This window comes from Oncorhynchus keta, chromosome 1 (assembly GCF_023373465.1).
Source record: "Oncorhynchus keta strain PuntledgeMale-10-30-2019 chromosome 1, Oket_V2, whole genome shotgun sequence".
In the NCBI taxonomy this organism is placed as follows: Eukaryota; Metazoa; Chordata; class Actinopteri; order Salmoniformes; family Salmonidae; genus Oncorhynchus; species Oncorhynchus keta.
In genome coordinates, this window is record NC_068421.1 from 36,613,058 (window position 1) to 36,632,874 (window position 19,817).

Sequence of the window (19,817 nt, forward strand, 5' to 3'; positions counted from 1 at the left end):
AGGTGCCTCAATGCTGGGACCGAGAGACAGAATAACAGCTTCTATATCAAGGCCATCATAGTGTTAAACAGCCATCACTAACAGAGGCGCTGCTGCCCACAGACTTGAAATCACTGGCCACTTTAACAAATGGATCACTAGTCACTTAAAATGCTACTTTGATAATGTTTACATATCTTACATTACTCATCTCATATGCATATACTGTAAATTATACCATTATTGCATCTTGTCTACGCTGCTCAATCCTCATCCATATATTTATATATTATTATTCCATTCCTTTACTTAGATGTGTGTAATAGGTAGCTGTGGAATTGTTAGACTACTAGATATTGCTGCACTGTCAAAAACATAAGCACAAGCATTTCGCTACACTCGCAATCTGCTAACCATGTGTATGTGACCAATAAAAATTGATTTGATTTAAAGGGTTATACAAACCCAGGCAGGGCTAGTAATAGGCAATGATCTATAGATGCACACAAACCAAGCAGAGGCTACACCAAGCTTTGGCTGGCTCCTATGCGTTTAAACCAAACACATACCAGAAATTCTTTGGATAGTCCAAATGTTTTGAGCCACGAAAGGGCCATGGGGAGAGAATCTCTGCTACCACAAGCAGGTCGTGTACCACTGAGTTTTGCCTGACCATACGAGCTGAGAAGGAAAAAAAACTCTGTGCCCTAGCAGCAGTAGGTACCTGTACCTGAAGCCCCCTGCGGGGCCTCGTCAGTGCGGGCGGCCGAGGAGTTGGCCCCGTCCTGGTTGTTGTCCGAGTCGGCCATCTTCTCTTGTCGGCGAGCGTCGGCTGCCCCGCGCTTGCCCAGGCCTGAGCCTCGCCGACTGCACAGACAGGGGGGAGAAAAAGGCAGAGGGGGACAGTGAGTGACGGCGCAGCAAACAACTAGATCACAGAGCCCACGGTCAAACAAAACAGCACACAAATGACATTCCTGGTCATAAGGAACCACTGACTCACACTTGCTCTTTCACAATGTGAACATAAGTTTACTAGAGTTGCAAAGGGTTGGAAATTTTCCAATAAATTCTGGAAAATTTCCCCGGAAAAATTCCAATGGGAAGTTAAGCCCGGGAATTTTGCTTAAATTCATTTAAAAAAGAATAATAGTTAGCTTACAACAGTGAACCTTCTATGTGGGATACACAAGGCAATTCTAGGTTGTGTGGCATATTTTGGTTAAACTATCCCCCAATTCAATGGAATTGCAACCCTCTGCATGCACAGTGCATTCTTCCATCACATGTACAGCTGATTCTCAAGATCTTGCACACCAATGAGATGCTATTGAGCCACACTACTACACTGTCTGAGCCAATGACATGCTTTCTGGTAAGTTTTGATTACAATACTGGGTGTGGGGTCAATATATTTTATATGACATGATTTTTTGTTAGCTAGTAAATAGTAACCTACAGCAAAGTGTGCTTAAATTATTTCTAACTTAACAATTTCTGCTAGTTAGTTTTTGCTACCATGTGGGTTTTAGCTTGCGTGAGCCTGCTAACAAATGTTTCATTTTAAAACACCTTACAAAGAAGTTGTTTAATATAACTGCTAAACTTTTTATCTGTACATAGAATTGTATTTCTCTCATTTTTTTCTCATCTTTACAAGGAAAATGCTATCTGATGTGTGGAGACATTTCACTGCAGCTAATGTAGAAGGAAAATGTGTGTACATTTGCAAATACTGTGCCAAATCATATGTGAAGAATGCAACAAAGATGCAGAATTATTTGGCCAAGTGCATAAAGTTCCCTCAATGCTCACTCTGTCCTCTACTTCTATTTGAGGTGAAAATGATGAATCAGACACCTTATAGATAGCAACAGCTCATGGCCATCCTGGAATCAGAATTTGGTTTTTGACTGAATGCGGGAACGTAGTCCGAGAAATGCTGATGAATGTCTTGCTCAAGCTGTGTTTGCAACTGGTTAGCCTCTGATGCTCGCAGGCAATGTGTATTGGAAGAGATTTCTGAATGCTCTTCACCCAGCATCTACTCATTTGCTGGATGCAGAGTTCAACAGAGTTCAAGAAAACCATAGAGAAAGCAGACTATTGCAATCATCTCTGACGGGTGATCGAATGTTGTTGGGCCAGGACAAAAACTACATAATCGCCACCCCTCAACCAGTATTATACAAGAGCCTAGACACAAGGGACAACAGACACACAGGTCTCTACATTGCAGATGAGCTGAAGGCAGTCATCTATGACCTTGGACCACAGAATGTATTTGCACTGGTGACAGACAATGCTGCAAACATGAAGGCTGCTTGGTCTAAAGTGGAGGAGTCCTACCCTCACATCACACCGATTGGCTCTGCTGCTCATGCATTGAATCTGCTCCTCAAGGACATCATTGCGCTGAAAACAATGGATAGACTACAAGAGAGTCAAGGAAATGGTTAGGTATGTGAAGGGTCATCAAGTTAAAGCAGCAATCTACCTCACCAAGCAAAGTGAGAAGAATAAGAACACTACATTGAAGCTGGCCCAGCCACACGCATTGGGGTGGTGTTGTCATGTTTGTCAGTCTCCTGGAGGGGAAGGAGTCTCTCCCAGAAATGGCTGTATATACACAGTCTGCCGATATGGACAGCCCCATCAAGAGGATCCTCCTGGATTATGTATTTTGGGAGAGAGTGGTAAGCAGCCCAAAACTCCTGAAACCTATAGCAGTAGCCATTGCACAGATTGAGGGAGATAATGCCATCCTGTCTGATGTTCAGACTCTGCTTGTAGATGTAAGAGAAGAAATCCGTACTGTCCTGCCCACTTCACGGTTGCTCCAGGCAGAGGAAACTGCAGTTCTGAAATGCATCAAAAAGCGTGAAGACTTCTGCCCGAAGCCCATACACACCTCAACATACATGTTGGACCCCAAGTATGCTGGCAAGAGCATCCTGTCTGGTGCAAAGATCAACAAGACCTATGGTGTCATCACTACCATGTCTCGCCACCTTGGCCTAGATGAGGTCAAGGTTTTTTGACAGTCTGGCGAAGTACACATCCAAGCAAGGGCTTTGGGATGGAGATGCAATATGGCAGTCGTGCCAACATCTCAGCCACCTGATGGAAGGAACTTTGTGGATCTGAGGCTCTTCCCCCGTTGCCTCCATCAACCTCCAAATCCAACCAACATCAGCCACTTCAGAGCGCAACTGGTCCTTGTCTAGGAACACACAACACACACACACACACACACACACCAGGCTGACCAATACAAGGGTTGAAAAATTGGTGGCCATCCGGGGAAATTTAAGACTTTATGAGCCTGACAACAAGCCATCCTCAACCAGGTTGGAAAGTGACAGTGAAGAAGAGTCCTCAGAGTCTGATGTTTAAGAAGTGGACATTGAGGTCCAGGGAGAAGACATGGAAGCCTGAGAGGAAGACAACCAAAGCTTTAGTTTCTAGACTACCATTCCACAGATATGTTGAAAAGATTTTTGGGAGATGCGATGGATCATTGGGGATCACTCAATATTCCCCTGTTGTTATTCTTTGAAATCATCCCACTTGAAGAGTCAACTCTTAATAAACCTCTCTTGGGTAGGGGCAGTATTTTCAGCTCCGGATGAAAAGCCTGCCCAAATTAAACTGCCTGTTTGTTAGTCAGGCCCATAAGGAGGGGATATGCATATAATTAGTAGATTTGGATAGAAACCACTCAAGTTTTCAAAACTGTTAAAATAATGTCTGAGTATAACAGAACTGATATGGCAAAAACCTGCGAAAACCTGAGGAAAATCCAACCAGGAAGTACTATTATTTTGAAAGGCTGTCTACCCTTACAAAGACTTAGGACCCAGTTCACTATGGCTTCCTCTACATGTGGCCAGTCTTTAGGCATTGTTTCAGGCTTTTACTCTGAAAAACTTGTTCGATGAGTGGACAGTGGAAATTTCCAGACATGAGCCAAGTGCGTGATCGGGAGCACGCCTTTCTCGTTTCTCCTTTTCTATCGACGAAGCTTTTGTCCGATTGAAATGTTGATCATTTATAACAAAAACAACCTGTTTGACATGTTTCTACAAACTTTTATTGTACATTTTAAAACTGTTCGTCTGGATGTTGTGAGCACACATTGTGCCTTTGGATTACTGATTAATTTTAATGCTATTTCTGACTTTTGTGACCTCTCCTTGGTTGGAAAATGGCTGTATGGTTCTGTGGCTAGGCGCTGACCTAACATAATCGCAAAGTGCGCTTTCGCCGTAAAGTCTTTTTGAAATCTGACAGCGGTTGCATTAACTTCTTCGATATAGGGGGCGCTCTTTTAATTTTTGGATGAAAAACGTTCCAGTTTTAAACAAGATATTTTGTCACAAAAAGATGCTCGACTATGCATATAATTGACAGCTTTGGAAATAAAACTGACGTTCCCAAAACTGCAAAGATATTGTCTGTGAGTGCCACAGAACTGATATTACAGAAAAAACCCAGATAAAAATACAATCAGGAAGTGCCGCATTTTTTGAAGACGCCTCATGGCAATGACTCCTTATATGGCTGTGGAGGAGCTAGGAGTCAGCTTACCTTTTCCACGTTTTCCCCAAGGTGTCCGCAGCATTGTGACGCATTTGTAGGCATATCATTGGAAGATTGACTACATTTAAGAGGTGGTCCCTTGGTGTCCTCCATCGCAATTATTGTGTAATCTCCAACTGCATTATTTTTCCGTTTTCTTCTGATAAGCCAGCTGCCACCACTGATAGATTATTGAATAGATATGTGAAAAACACATTGATGATTGATTCTAAACAACGTTTCTGTCTATATTATGGAGCTATATTATGGAGCTAATTTGGAAAAAAGTTTGGCGTTGTAAGTGACTGCATTTTACATTTATTTTTCTTAGCCAAACGTGAACAAAACGGAGCTATTTCTCTTCCACAAATAATCTTTTTGGAAAAAATTAACATTTGCCATCTGAGAATCTCGTCATTGAAAACATCCGAAGTTCTTCAAAGGTAAATGATTTTATTTGAATGCTTTTCTTGTTTTTGTAAAAATGTTGCCTGCTGAATGCTAGGCTTAATGCTAGGCTATCAATACTCTTACACAAATGCTTGTGTAGCTTTGGTTAAAGCATATGTAAGTCGCTTTGGATAAAAGCGTCTGCTAAATGGCATATATTATTATTATTATATTATATTTTGAAAATCTGAGATGACAGTGTTGTTAACAAAAGGCTAAGCTTGTGTTTCAATATATTTATTTCATTTCATGAATAGGAAACGTTGCGTTATGGTAATGAGCTTGAGGCTATGATTACGCTCCTGGATACGGGATTGCTCGACGCTAGAGGTTAAGGAGAAGTTTCTTTAAATCAAACGATTAACACTTGTATCTTTAATCAATGTTTATGATGAGTATTTCTGTAATTTGATGTGGCTCTCTGCACTTTCACCGGATGTTTGTTTTAGACAATGCATTTCTGAACATAACGCACCAATTTCAAATTAGGTTTTTGGACAAAGATGAACTTTATCGAACAAAACACACATTTATTGTGTAACATGAAGTCCTGTGAGTGCCATCTGATGAAGATCAAAGGTAAGTGATTAATTTAAACTGTTATTTCTGACTTTTGTGAGCCATCTCCTTGGCTGGAAAATGGCTGTATGGGTTTCCGTGACTAGGCCATGACCAAACAACCCTTTTCGAAATCAAGATGTGGTTGTATTTACAATAAGTTTATCTTTAAAATGGTGTATAATACTTTTATGTTTGAGGAATTTTAATTATGGGATTTCTGTTGTTTTGAATTTGGCACCCTGCAATTTCACTTGCTGTTGTCGAGGTGGGACGCTACCGTCCCACTGGTGCCAGACAGGTTAAAGTTAAATTTGTAACTAAATTGTTTTTTACATTTCAATTGGAGGGATTTCATAATTTGCAATTATGTCTACTTATGATGAACTTTTTACCTTATGTTTGTCTCCATGTGATATGGTCAATGTCCAATAAAAAAAAAAACACATTTAAATGGAATTAATATTCATGTGCATATATTTCCATTAATTCCCATGGAAAGCTTCCACCACTGAATATTCCCCAAAACATGCAGCCCTAATGTTCAAATACACGCGAGCAGACATGTAGGTAACCACAACAAACATGTTTACGTTCCTGAATTGCGTAACAGTCCAGGGGAAAATATACATTTTTATACATTAAAAAGTGATATATTCTGTTAACGCATACCAAAACAATGTTGTCGACTCATCTTATGTGACCACAGAAATTGTGAAAAAAAATAAACTTCATTCCAAAAGGTGGGGTTTTGGAAGGAAAACTACCAATGTGTATTTTTTTGAAATATTTGTTAGAAATCTGGAAACACTGGACATTTAATTTGAAGGAATAATCCACCCAAAACCACAAGTTCCTATGAGTTAGTGTTAAATAGCACGAATAATGTGAGAATTCTGTTTTCGGCGATTACATTTTTCATTTTGTCATTAAGGTTGGTAGCAACATGTGAAAAATGTTGTCGAAATTTGTTGCAGCGCAAGTCGACTACAAAATCAACAATGCAACGCTCTCTCTTGGCTGGCTATGTAGCTAGCTAGCAAATGTAGCTACACACGATAATACCAAAGCTAATATTATCATGTGAAGTAGCTAGCCAGCTGTAAATTTAACAAACGGCACTCTTACCATGTTCAACCTGCAGATCGTCTGCCTTGAGGGGGGGTTGAAGTTGCTATGCAACAGCACATACCCATATACAGTTGCTTGCGAAAGTATTCACCCCCTTGACATTTTCTTTATTTTGTTGCCTTACAACCTGGAAAATAAATTGATTTTTTGGGGGGGGCTACCACTGAAGATGCAAAATAATATTGTGAAACAAGAAATAAGACCCCCCCCCCCAAAAAAAAAAAAAAAAAAAAACTTTAACATGCATAACTGTTCACGTTCACACCATGGGGAAGCCATAGGAAAAGGAATCTGGTTGCATATTGCTAAAGCAAAATTCAGGGGGGTTTAAGGGGAAACATTTAAATGTCTTAAAATGGCCTGGTCAACGCCCAGACCTCAATGACAACTTCTCTGGGATATGTGGGACGGTAGAGTCTCACTTGGCCAAAAGCCAGAGAAAATGCAAAGTGCCAAATTCAAATAAATTCCTATAAAAATCTAACTTTCCTGAAATCATACATGTAAGATACCAAATTAAAGCGACACATGTTGGAATCCAGCCAACATGTCAGATTTCAAAAAGGCTTTTCCGTGAAAGCAAACGATGCTGTCATCTGAGGATAGCACCATATTAAACAAAAGAGAAAACATTTCAACCCTACAGGCGCGAAACGAAACGCAGAAATAAAAAATATAAATCATGCCTTCCCTTTGACGAGCTTCTTCTGTTGGCACGCCAATATGTCCCATAAACATCCCAAATGGTCCTTTTGTTCGATTAATTCCATCCATATATATCCAAAATGCCAATTTATTTGGCACGTTTGATCAACAAAAAAAAACGGTTTCAACTTGCGCAACGACAAAATATCTCAAAGGTTACCTGTAAACGTTGCCAAAACATTTCAAACTACTTTTGTAATACAACTTTAGGTATTTTTTAAAGTAAATAATCGATAACATTGAAGACGGGATGATCTGTGTTCAATACAGGAAGAAAACAAACTGACGCTACCTTTCTGGACACGCGCCTCTAACAGTACACTTGAAGTGAACCTCGTTTTGGACAGGGTTAATTCTTCATTACACAAAGGAAAAACCTCAACCAATTTCAAAAACCAATATTATTATTATTATATTATTATATATTATAATTTCTAAAGACTGGTGACATCCAGTGGAAGCAGTAGGAACAGGGTTTCGCCTGCTTCATAAGTTCAGTTATACTCACAGATATGATTCAAACAGTTTTAGAAACTTCAGTGTTTTCTATCCAAAGTTATATAATCTATAATATGCATATCTTATATTCTGGGGATGAGTAGCAGGCAGTTGAATTTGGGCATGCATTTCATCCGGACGTGAAAATACTGTCCAGTCACCAAGAAGTTAAACAGCTTGGAAAATTCCAGGTAATGTCATGGCTTAAGAAGCTTCTGATAAGCTAATCGACATAATTTGAGTCAATTGGAGGTGTACCTGTGGATGTATTTCAAGGCCTACCTTCAAACTCAGTGCCTCTTGCTTGACATCATGGGACAATCTAAAGAAATCAGCCAAGACCCCCCCCCAAATAATTGTGGACCTCCACAAGTTTGGTTCATCCTTGGGAGCAATTTCCAAATGCCTGAAGGTACCACGTTCATCTGTACAATCAATGGTATGCAAGTATAAACACCATGGGGCCATGTAGCCATCATAACACTCAGGAAGAGATGAATGTACTTTGGTGCAAAAAGTACAAATTAATCCCAGAACAACGGCAAAGGACCATGTGAAGATGCTGGAGGAAACGGATACAAAAGTAACTATATCCACAGGTAAAACGAGTCCTATATCGACATAACCTGAAAGGCCACTCAGCAAGGAAGAAGCCACTGCTCCAAAAACACCATAAAAAAGCAAGACTATGGTATGCAACTGCAGCATCATGTCGGGGTGTTTTGCTGCAGGAGGGGTTGGTGCACTTCACAAAACAGAAGGCATCATGGGGAAGGACAATTATGTGGATATATTGAAGCAACATCTCAAGACCTCAGTCAGGAAGTTAAAGCTTGGTCGCAAATGGGTCTTCCAAATGGACAATGACCCCAAACATACTTAAAGTTGTCGCAAAATGTCTTAAGGACAACAAAGTCAAGGTATTGGAGTGGCCATCACAAAACCCTTATTGAGGGAAGCTGGTGGAGGGTCACCTGAAACATTTGACCCAAGTTAAACAATTTAACTGTTTGGGATAGGGGGCAGCATTTTCACATTTGGATGAAAAGCATGCCCAGCGGAAACTGCCTGCTGTCCCAGATGCTAATATATGCATATTATTAGTAGTATTGTGAATGTCTGAGTATAACAGAACTCATATGGCAGGCGAAAACCTGAGAAAAATCCAACCAGGAAGTGGGAAATCTGAGGTTTGTAGTTTTTCAACTCTTTGCCTATCGAATATACAGTGTCTATGGGGTCAAATTGCACTTCGTAAGGCTTCCACTAGGTGTCAAGTTTAGAACCTTTTTTGATGCTTCTACTGTGAAGGAGGGGGGAATGGGAGCTGAATAAGTCAGTGGTCTGTCCGAGTGGCATGAGCTGGTAACGCGTTCACGTGAGAGTTAGCTTGCGTTCCATTGCATTTCTGAAGACAAAGGAATTCTCCGGTTGGAACATTATTGAAGATGTATGATAAAAACATCCTAAAGATTGATTCTATACATCGTTTGACATGTTTCTACGAACTGTAATATGCCTTTTCTTCTGGACCTGCCCACGCATAGAGAGTTTGGATTTGTGACCTGAATATGCTAACAAAAGGAGGTATTTGGACATAAATGGACTTTATCGAACAAAACAAACATTTGTGGAACAGGGATTCCTGGGAGTGCATTCTGATGAAGATCAAAGGTAAGTGAATATTTATAATGCTATTTCTGACTTCTGTTGACTCCAACATGGTGGATATCTGTATAGCTTGGTTTGTTGTCGGAGCGCCGTACTCAGATCATTGCATGGTTTGCTTTTTCCGAAGATTTTTTTTTTATTTTTTTAAATCTAACACATTGGTTGCATTGAGAAGTATATCTCTAATTCTGTGTATTACACTTGTATCTTATATTAAAGTTTATGATGACTATTACTGTAAATTGATGTTGCTCTCTGCAAAATCACCGGATGTTTTTGGAAGCAAAACATTACGGAACGTAACGCAACGCGGCAATGTAAACAGATTTTTGAATATAAATATGCACTTCATCGAACAAAACATACATGTATTGTGTAACATGAAGTCCTATGAGTGTCATCTGATGAAGATCAAAGGTTAGTGATTAATTTCCTCTATTTATGCTTTTTGTGACTCTCTTTGGCTGGAAACTGGCTGTGTGTGTTTGTGACTAGGCTCTGACCTTACAATCATTTGTGCTTTCGCTGTAAAGCCTTTTTGAAATCGGACACGATGGGTAGATTAACAAGAAGTTTCTATAATTTGGTGTATTGCACTTGTGAATGTATGAAAGTTATATATTTCTAAAAAATATTTTGGAATTTCACGTGCTGCCCTTTCAGCGAAATGTTGTCGAGGGGTTCCGCAAGCCATAAGAAGTTGGCAATGCTACCAAATACTAATTGAGTGTACGTAAACTTCTGACCCACTGGGAATGTGCTGAAAGAAAGAAATCACTATTATTCTGACATTTCACATTCTTAAAATAAAGTGGTGACCCTAACTGACCTAAAAACAGGGAATTTTTACTAGGATTAAATGTCAGGAATTGTGATTTGGCTCACAACACAGTCCGAATTTTCAGATTTGGAAAAATGTCTGCTAAATGCTAACTCCCATTTGTATAAGTTGGTAGCATAGCTAGCCATATACAATTGGTGGTGGTAGTTGAAGACGTTTTAATTGTGATGCAGTTGATTGGTGATGACATTAACATGTATTTGTGTTGACATCCACTCAAGTATTATACTCCAATTTTTACCCCAACAGTGTAAAATACAAAAGAAGCCTAAAAGTAGGCTAATTCTAAAGGGCAGCAATAAGGAGATTCTGAATCTTTCCCCCAGGGAAGTACGCGCGTGTGGTGTTTACATAGAATTTCTATGGTTTGGTCGAATTCCATAGATTCCTTACCGAATCTACGCTTTCCCAACGACATGGGCAAAGGCGGGGAGGGAGCGGAGAAACATGCATTGTGCGATCTGGAGCGCAGGTAATTGTTTTAAAAGCGTTGGGGAATAACGCATTTCACATTTGCACTGATGAGAACCTTATGATAATGCATTACAACATGATTTCACAGACAGAAGTTAAATCAAACTTGACATGGTGAAATTAGTTATTTTACCCACTCATAGAACATAGACTATAGCCAAATTGACAGGTGTTTCATGTCCTGAGTGGATTTTCCCTTTTAAACATGTTATGACTGACAACACACTTCCGTAATGCACTGAAACATTGACATCTCAGGGACAATTTCATTAGGTATTGCCAAGGAAGCCACCTACTTCCATAAAATATTGGATGTATTGTTAAATACTTTTTGTGGACACCGAAATACAACCGACTACAATTGACTTGGGTCTTTAGACTGAAGAATTTGAGAGATGACATTGAGAGCAGTGTGAGGTTGTAGTACCTGGTGCTGGCGCAGGAGCCCGTGGTCTTCTGCCGTGTGCTCCGCCGAAAGCTGGGGAGCTCTGCTGGAGGAGACTCGCTGCGCTTCTTAGTGGACTTCCTCAAACCTGATGAGAGAAACAAGGAGCCAATGACTAAACAGCCAAGGCAAAAGAGGATAACTCACAGTGATAGTGGGCCACTAGAGGTGTTCGATTGCGCTATCAGGTTAACCAGTTTATCCATCAGTTAAAAGGAATTATTTGTTTGCAAATGATTAAGCTACGCAGACGCACCTTTCTATAATGTTAGGTTTGTCTACAACCATTACTAACCAACTGGTGGCTTAGATATTCCAACCAACCTGAACGGTTTGGACATTAATAACCAGTGTTTTCCCCAGTAGATAAACTGGAATTTCAGTTTAATACCTACAGTTGTTTTTTACCCCAAAACTGGTTAACTGAAGCCAGCCACCTTGGCTAAATACAGTAGTAGTTAGTGGTTGACACGTGACATAACGGTCAAAAGCAAGGTCTGGTTCAGAGGGGGTCGGCACCAGTCACTAATAACAGTAAGAGCCACCCAGGGAGCACAGTCATACACTGACAGCTCTGGTGTTTCTCAGTCGAGAGCCCAGTGCCACAGACGCTGGGAGAGTATAAATAGCCTCTCTCTCACTAGTACAGACCTAGAACAGAACAACCTTCATGCTAAACCTGAGGGTCCCAACACAGAGTGCAAAGATATGACTGACCTTTTCCTAACACACATACAATACAGGGGCTGTCAGCAGACAAGTAGTCACAAACGCAACCACACACACCCCTCACTAATTAACCCAAGTAACACCACCAGTTCCCCAACAGAAGAATCCAAATGGCACTATATTGTTGCTACAGCAGAAAGCCTGTTGCGCGCCATCACAGCTACATCTCGTACTCCACCATGTATTCTGGCTTACTCACCATCATAGCAGCAGACTCCACAGAGACTGAGAATAGATGTTGAGTGTGTGTGTGACAGCGTGCACTAGAAGTGACAATCTGTGCCCCTCCCTACTTAATAAAAGTGTGTGAATCACTCTCTGCTCCCCTCCCCAGTGAGAACCTGACGCTTGCTAGTCAACCGGCAGGCAGGCAGGGCAGTCTGGTCAGGGCCTCTCAGAGCAGGCACATGTTTGGAGCTGGGCCCTGTGGCAGCGTGCCTAGCCTCGGTTACCATCTTAGATTCCCAACCCAGAACACATTGACCCACCGCTGAATCACTGATCATCTTCCACTCGCCCGCATGCACTACATTCGTGACACCTCCCCCCTAACCCACCTATGAGCTTTAAACTCAAACTGTATGAGACTTTGGACATTTGGAGCCATGCAGTCATTCACTTCAAAACACACCACAGCAGCGGTCTGACCATCCTACACTAAAACTCCCACAGCGCGTCGCTGTGGTGTGACCTCCGTAACCTCAGGGCTGATTGTGTCTGATCTGAAAGCAAAAGTATTTTAAATGCCTCCGAGCACAATAGCTAGCCCTTACCACCCACCCAACACTTGAGGTGCTGTAGTTAATCAGTGTCCTTCCTTTACAAAATATCAATTTGTGCCACAGTCCAACAGGCTACAGTTGAGCCACCAGCCGAGTCACTACCCTGTGATGCTAATCCAGACACTAAACATTGAAGGGTTAGGGCCAAAAGGGAACAAAGACGACAATTGGGACTGCCTATATCAGTTACACTTGTGTCTGTGGGAGTTTATCCGCAAGGTTATGTCCGTGCATGTTTATGAGCACTGACTGTCTGAGCAGGGTTAATCCCCGCTTGGAGTGTATGTGTGTGGTGGAGTGGATTGTGCCTGGCGTGAGAAGCAGTCACCCCGGCAGCAGCAGCAGGTCCCAGTGCAGAGTGAGTTTCTGTAACTGACGCCGCAACAGGGGTCCTGTCCCTGTGACATTTAATCCCGAAAAGTAACCTCTACCAGAGCCCCTACAGAGCACCATGCCAAACCCTCCTAAGGCAGCAATGCTTTGACCCTGGCTGGCTGACCATTACAAATATGAGCACCCCAAACCCAACTCCCCCTTTGGTTGAAGTTGAAACGGTGCACAGGTATGAGGAGAGGGAGGGACAGACTCACTTGCTAGTTTGGCTTGTAGTCCTGAGGGCCCAGGTTTGGAGGAGGTCTCGGGCTTGGAGGAGCCAGGTAGGGACAATTTGGGCTTTGGCAGGTTGACTTTGGGACTGAAGCGGGAGGCCCACTCAAACTTGGACGAGACTGCAGCTTTGGCCTGCTCCCTGTCGCGGGTGCTTCGGCGCGGGGAAGGGCTGGAGGCGGAGCGGGAGCGACGTGCCTTGTTCTGGTCTTTGCCCTGCTTGAGCCTGGCGCCCTGCGTGGAGGTGGCACTGTTTGGGCCGGTGGAGGAGGAGGAAGAGGTGGAGGCAGAAGAGGAGGAGTCAGTCACGGTGCTACACCCAGCTTTGGCTGAGGCGGCCGATTTCGACGCCAGCTTGGTGGGTTTTGCAGATCTGCCGTCGGTACGGTTGGGGAGGGACCCAGCAGTGCTGCTCAGACCGGGGAGGGAGTCAGCCTTCTTCCGTTTCTGGGTTGGTGAGGCCCCAGAGGCCCCGCTCTTGCTGCTCTGGCCGCGGCTTGTGGGCGTGGGCAGCTCTGGAGCCAGGGGTCTCTTCTTGGAGGACTTGGCAGGGCCTTTCTTGGACTCAGTGGTATGGTCTCTGGGTGGAGGGTGGGATTTGGACTTCTTGGCTGGGGTGGGGGTGTAGGAGTTGTTGAGATCAGGTGCAGAACTTCTCTTCAACCCTCGGGTGGTGCCTTCACTCTTGGATTGGTGGCCTGTTGGCTCTCGCTCGGATGTCCCTGCGGCGTCTGGGTCGTCTTGCAGCACAAATGAAGCCACAGACAGTGACAGACTGCTACTGCCAGGACGATGGAGGAGAGGAAAAAGAGAGAACCTTTTAGCACAGTTTCTAAACTGGAAAGACAAAGCGATCAAGTACAATGCTTCCATTCAATTAATTTAGGCCTAGAGTGAATAGCCAAGGGCGAAATAGATATAAAACAAACCATATTGAAAACACATTTTTATTTAAGCGCAATAGTCTTAATTGTCAAAAGCAGACCCCACAAACACACAGTGAGTGCTAAGGAGAGAGGAGGGGTACCTTCTTGAGCTGTGCCCCCTGGACTGGCCAGAGGCTGAGCTGGGTGCGGCTTTGGAAGCCTTAGATTTAGGTCTTCTACTTTCAGGAGGGGAATTTGTTTTATGTTTTACCTGCTCTGACTGCAACCTGTAAGGTTGGGAATTAAAGAGCAAGTGAGTGTGGGTTTTGCGTGATCACTCCATACCATGAATAAAATACTTAGTTATTCCCCTATCATTGTTCACCCATCCTGTACTGCTCCAAGGAATGCCTCTGTACAACACTGTGCAAAAACAACCTAAATGCAGGTGTACTGGTAGATTAATATAAAATACCCCACAAAGCTTTTCCTTTCACTTAAACACATTGGAAAAGCTTAAGAAATATTTTGAAACAGAATGAACGTTATCAGCGCCAGCTCTGATAAGGTTTAGACCCGTATTAAAGTTCTAATATCAATGGTGAACAGGAATAATGGCAGCCATTTTGAGAAAAGTAGAGAAGACTATACAGTAGAGAACAGCTTCAAGCATTCCCTCACATGTACAAGCAGACCTCAATACATAACACAAACGAGAAAGATATTAAAATGTGCTGGGTGGCTTACCTTCCCGTGACTGTATGGTCTTGTGGCTGGGCCGCAGCAGTGTTCCTCTGTGAACGGCGCAGTGACCCCCCTGGATTGGAATTAGGCCGGTTGGACATTGGCACCTCTCTCCTGAAGGGACATACCCTTTCTAGACACTACCATTCACTAGACCGAGGAGGAGAGAAAAGAAAAACATCAGATCATGGGTGAGACATCAGGATGTGAGTGACATGTTCCAAAACCAAGTAAAAAAAACAATTAACATGTGTTGGTGGTGGCTGTTGATGCAATCAATGCTGCAGTTTGAAAAAAATAAAAATAATTGCCCCTCAACCCCACATTATCACTCTCAAAACTACATTGGCTGCGTTTACAGGCAGCCCAACTTTTTTTCAATCAATCAGATCAGAAAAATATTTAATGTGATTGGTCAAAAGACCAATTAGTGGAAAATCATATTACTCATGTTACACATGACCATTTGTTTGGAGGCAGCACAGGGCAGCCCGCGAGATCAATGAGCCTCAAGCCAAAACGCATCACACGGCTTCATACAGCTCTGAAATCTAATCAGCCCAAATATAGAGGGCGGATTGATCCAAACAGAGACAATGACGACAGGCCCAAAATGACTGTCCACAAAAAACTAAACTACACAGATAGCGTTAAAAATCACAAGATCACATAAGCCAACACATCTAGGCTAAGTATTATCCTAGGAACATGAAGAGACCTACACTGAACAAAAATATAAAACAACATGTAAAGTGCTGGTCTCAGGTTTCATGAGCTGAAATAATGCCCAACAAGCTTGTGCATTTATAGTTTTGTTCAGTATAAATTACAACAGAGAGAACAGCCACTAATTGTCCTTCGTCTACATCGTCTCCAGGTCACCGGGGGTAACCCATTACTAAGAGTCTGCGTGTCATAGCCAATCACTGAAGAAAGCATACAGAGTCTTCGGAGAACCAACTTCGAGGGTGTTCCATGCACCTACTGCCACCATTTGCATTCTCAACTAAAGTGGGGTTGGTGTGTTGGGGAGTAGGGTCATGAAATACAGGGATAACAATACACAATGGAGTGGGTGCATATACCATTACACAAAATAAGCATACTTTCGCCCTCCCCCGCTGCAGTGATGAATATGACCAGCTAAACCAGCTGAGGACTTGTTGCCTGACAGGGTCATGAAATTGTGCATCTATGGGGCAAAGGCTGTGTTTTACAATTGTCTCTAGCTATCTGATCTTTCAATAGCAAGAATGTGCCATGTTGGGAAATGTAGGTGGTTTGTTTCAGCTAGTTGTGTCAGATAGTAGTGTCTTAATAGTAGAGGTCAACCAATTATGCTGATACCGAATATTGGAGGAGCAAACAAAAACACGATATCGATTTAAAAATAAATAAAAATTGGCCAATTTGTATATATTTGTAATAATGACAATTACAACAATGGTGAATGAACAATGAACACTTATTTTAAAATATAATACATAAAATTAATTTAGTCTCAAATAAATAATGAAACATGTTCAATTTGGTTTAAATAATGCAAAAAAACTGAAGTAAAAGTGCAATATGTGCCATGTAAAAAAAGCCCACGTTTAAGTTCCTTACTAAGAACATACGAAAGCGGGTTGTTCCTTTTACATTCCGGGCTAAGAAGTTTAAGGTTGTAGTTATTATAGGACTCTCTCTCTCTCTATACCATTTGTATTTCACATGCCTTTGACGATTGGATGTTCTTATAGGCACTTTAGTATTGCCAGTGTAACAGTATAGCTTCTATCCCTGAAGTCATAAACAGCGCTGTGCTTCAAGCATTGCGAAGAGCTGCTGGCAAATGCAGGCAAGTGCAGTTTGAATTAATGATTACGAGCCTGGTGCTGCCTACCACCGCTCAGTCAGACTACTCTATCAAATATCAAATCATAGACGTAATTATAATATAATAAAACACACAGAAATACGAGCCTTGGGTCATTAATATGGTCAAATCCGGAAACAATCATTTCGAAAACGAAAAGTGTATTCTTTCAGCTAATAATGCCTGCTAACATTAATCTATTTTAACTAAATATGCAGGTTTAAAAATATATACCTGTGCATTGATTTTAATAAAGGCATTGGTGTTTATGGTTAAGTACATGGTGCTACGATTGTGCTTTTTTCGCAAATGTGCTTTTGTTAAATCGTCACCCGTTTGGCGAAGTAGGCTGTGATTCGATGATAAATTAACAGACACCGCATTGATTATATGCAACACAGGACAAGCTAGTTAAACTAGTAAATATCAACCATGTGTAGTTAATCACTAGTTATGTGAAGATTGATTTTTTTTAAATAAGGTAAGTTTAATGCTAGCTAGCAACTTACCTTTGCTCCTTGCTTCACTCACGTAACAAGGTGGTCAGCTTGCCACGCAGTCTCCTTGTGGATTGCAATGTAAATCGGCATCCAAAAATGCCGATTATCGATTGTTATGAAAACTTGAAATCGGCCCTAATTAATATTGGTCGACCTCTACTTGATAGCATGTATTATTTGGACTTATTTGACCTCTATGATAATATGGCTAAAATTCACTAGATAGCTAAAAAATAATAATAATAAAGATGTATTTATGTTTTCAAATAAACATTGAGACTAGGCAGTCATTGTAAATAAGAATGTCCTTAGCTGGACTTGCCTAGTTAAATAAAGGTTAAATAAAAAATATATAAATATACATTTCACATCAATAATCCTTTGGAGTTGACTTTTGTGTGCCCCGAAGATGCGTGGGTTGTTCAGTAACAAAATCGATGCATGCGCATCTACAGCCAAGTTATATTGGAGAATGATTGTGATATCGTACAGGCCACGAATTCAAATCATGGGTAGGATAACTGACAGTTCTCTCCAACCTTGATATTATTGTACCAATGGCGTGTTCTTCGTTGCGCAAGACTCAATTCCGGAATAGCATTTTTAAAAAACGCTAGATTTCATAAGATAAATGTTGCAGTTTGAAATTAAGAAATTCACCAAATGATATATTTGGATAACTAGATATTCCCATTTGTCTTCTAACAGACATAATTGAAGTGAGAATGCCAAAGAGGCTGAAAGTAACAGGTTAGCGGAGTTCCCAGATGAATTTATTTAACCTTTATTTTGACAATGCAATGTAGGCCTACTGCTACCGAAACATATTACAGAGGAATTTAACAGCCTTGAGTAAAAGTCCTAATTGGAAGGAAAGGGAGACAATCACATTGGAAATAGGGTCTATGTCAAGTAAAAATCAGGGCACAAGACAATGTCTTATATTATGGCTGACATTCAATAATGCACTTCCAAATGAAGATGATATGGTCTATGATGATTATGTGCACACACACACAAAAAAAATACCCTTTGTTTCTGCAACTGGCAACTTCGAGATTCCATATTCTTATAGTGAACAGAAATATAAAGGCAACATCTAAGTGTTAATCCCATGTTTCATGAGCTGAAATCAAAAGATCCCAGAAATGTTCCATATGCACAAAAAGTGTCTCAGTGCACAAATTAGTTTACATCCCTGTTAGTGAGCATTTCTCCTTTGCAAATAATATATATATATATATAAAGTCACAAAAATATTCAGTTGACAGACAACACAATGCCACAGATGTCTCAAGTTGAGGGAGAGCACAATTGGCCACCAATAAACCACCTCCAATGCAGTTTCAGAGAATTTGGCAGTAAGTTCAATTGGCCTCACAACTGCAGACGACATGTAACCACGCCAGCCCAGGACCGCCACATCCGACTTCTTCACCTGTGGGTACGTCGGAGTCCAGCGGACAGCTGATGAAACTGTGGGTTTGCACAACAGAAGAATTTCTGCACAAACTGTCTTAGGGAAGATCGGTGTGCTCGTCATCCTCACCGGGGTATTGACATGACAGTGGTTCGGCATTGTAACTGACTTCAGTGGTCAAATGCTCACCTTTGATGGCCCCTGGCATGCTGGAGATGGGTGCTCTTCATGGATTAATCCCGGTTTCAACTGTACAAGGCAGATGGCAGACGTGTCATCGTGTGGGTGAGCGGTTTGCTGATGTCAACATTGTGAACAGATTGCCCCATTGTAGTGGTGGGATTATGGTATGGGCAGGCATAAGATAAGGACAACAAACTGCATTTTATCAATGGCAATTTCAATGCACAGAGATACCGTGACGAGATCCCGAGGCCCATTGTCGTGCCATTCATGTCGCAAGGATCTGTACACAATTCCTGTATACTGAAAATGTCCCAGTTCTTCCATGGCCTGCATACTCAGACATTTCACCCACTGAGCACGTTTGGGATGCTCTGGATCAACATATACCAAACCAGTTCCTGCCAATATGCAGCAACTTTGCACAGCCATTGAAGAGGAGTGGGACAACATTCCGCAATCAACAGTCTGATCAATTCTATGCCAAGGAGATGTGTCGCGCTGCATGAGGCAAGTGGTGGTCACACCACATTCGGACTGGTTTTCTGATCCACACCTATACATTTTTCTAAAAGGTAAAGACCCTTCACGTGAAATCCGTAGATTAGGGCCTGGTGAATTTATTTCTATTGACAGATTTCCTTAAATGAACTGTAACTTAGTAGAATATTTTAAATTGTTGGATGTTGCATTTATATTTTATCAAACAAATAGGCTGTAGTGAAATAATTTAAAAGCTGACTTGTTTAATTGATGTACAAAAAAAATATGCAGGACAAATTATATATTGCATTAT

General features: G+C 41.6%; 1 protein-coding gene across 15 annotated transcripts in view; it reads right to left on the minus strand.

Moving 5' to 3' along the window:
* Positions 1–19,817, minus strand: part of LOC118383788 (E3 ubiquitin-protein ligase TRIP12) — a 52,511-nt gene that overhangs the window by 29,937 nt on the left and 2,757 nt on the right. For 2 of the 15 annotated variants that reach the window (XM_052523466.1, XM_052523431.1), the window contains exons 2-6: positions 15,064–15,210; positions 14,478–14,603; positions 13,435–14,231; positions 11,316–11,421; positions 704–855 (exon numbers count right to left, since the gene is read on the minus strand). In XM_052523466.1, coding sequence (XP_052379426.1) covers positions 704–855; positions 11,316–11,421; positions 13,435–14,231; positions 14,478–14,603; positions 15,064–15,161 — 1,279 coding nt within the window. In that variant the 5' untranslated portion in view covers positions 15,162–15,210. Of the gene's footprint in view, positions 1–703; positions 856–11,315; positions 11,422–13,434; positions 14,232–14,477; positions 14,604–15,063; positions 15,211–18,799; positions 18,895–19,027; positions 19,088–19,817 lie in introns of all 15 variants that reach the window. The other 13 variants (XM_052523434.1, XM_052523439.1, XM_052523477.1 and 10 more) reach the window with 13 other exon arrangements.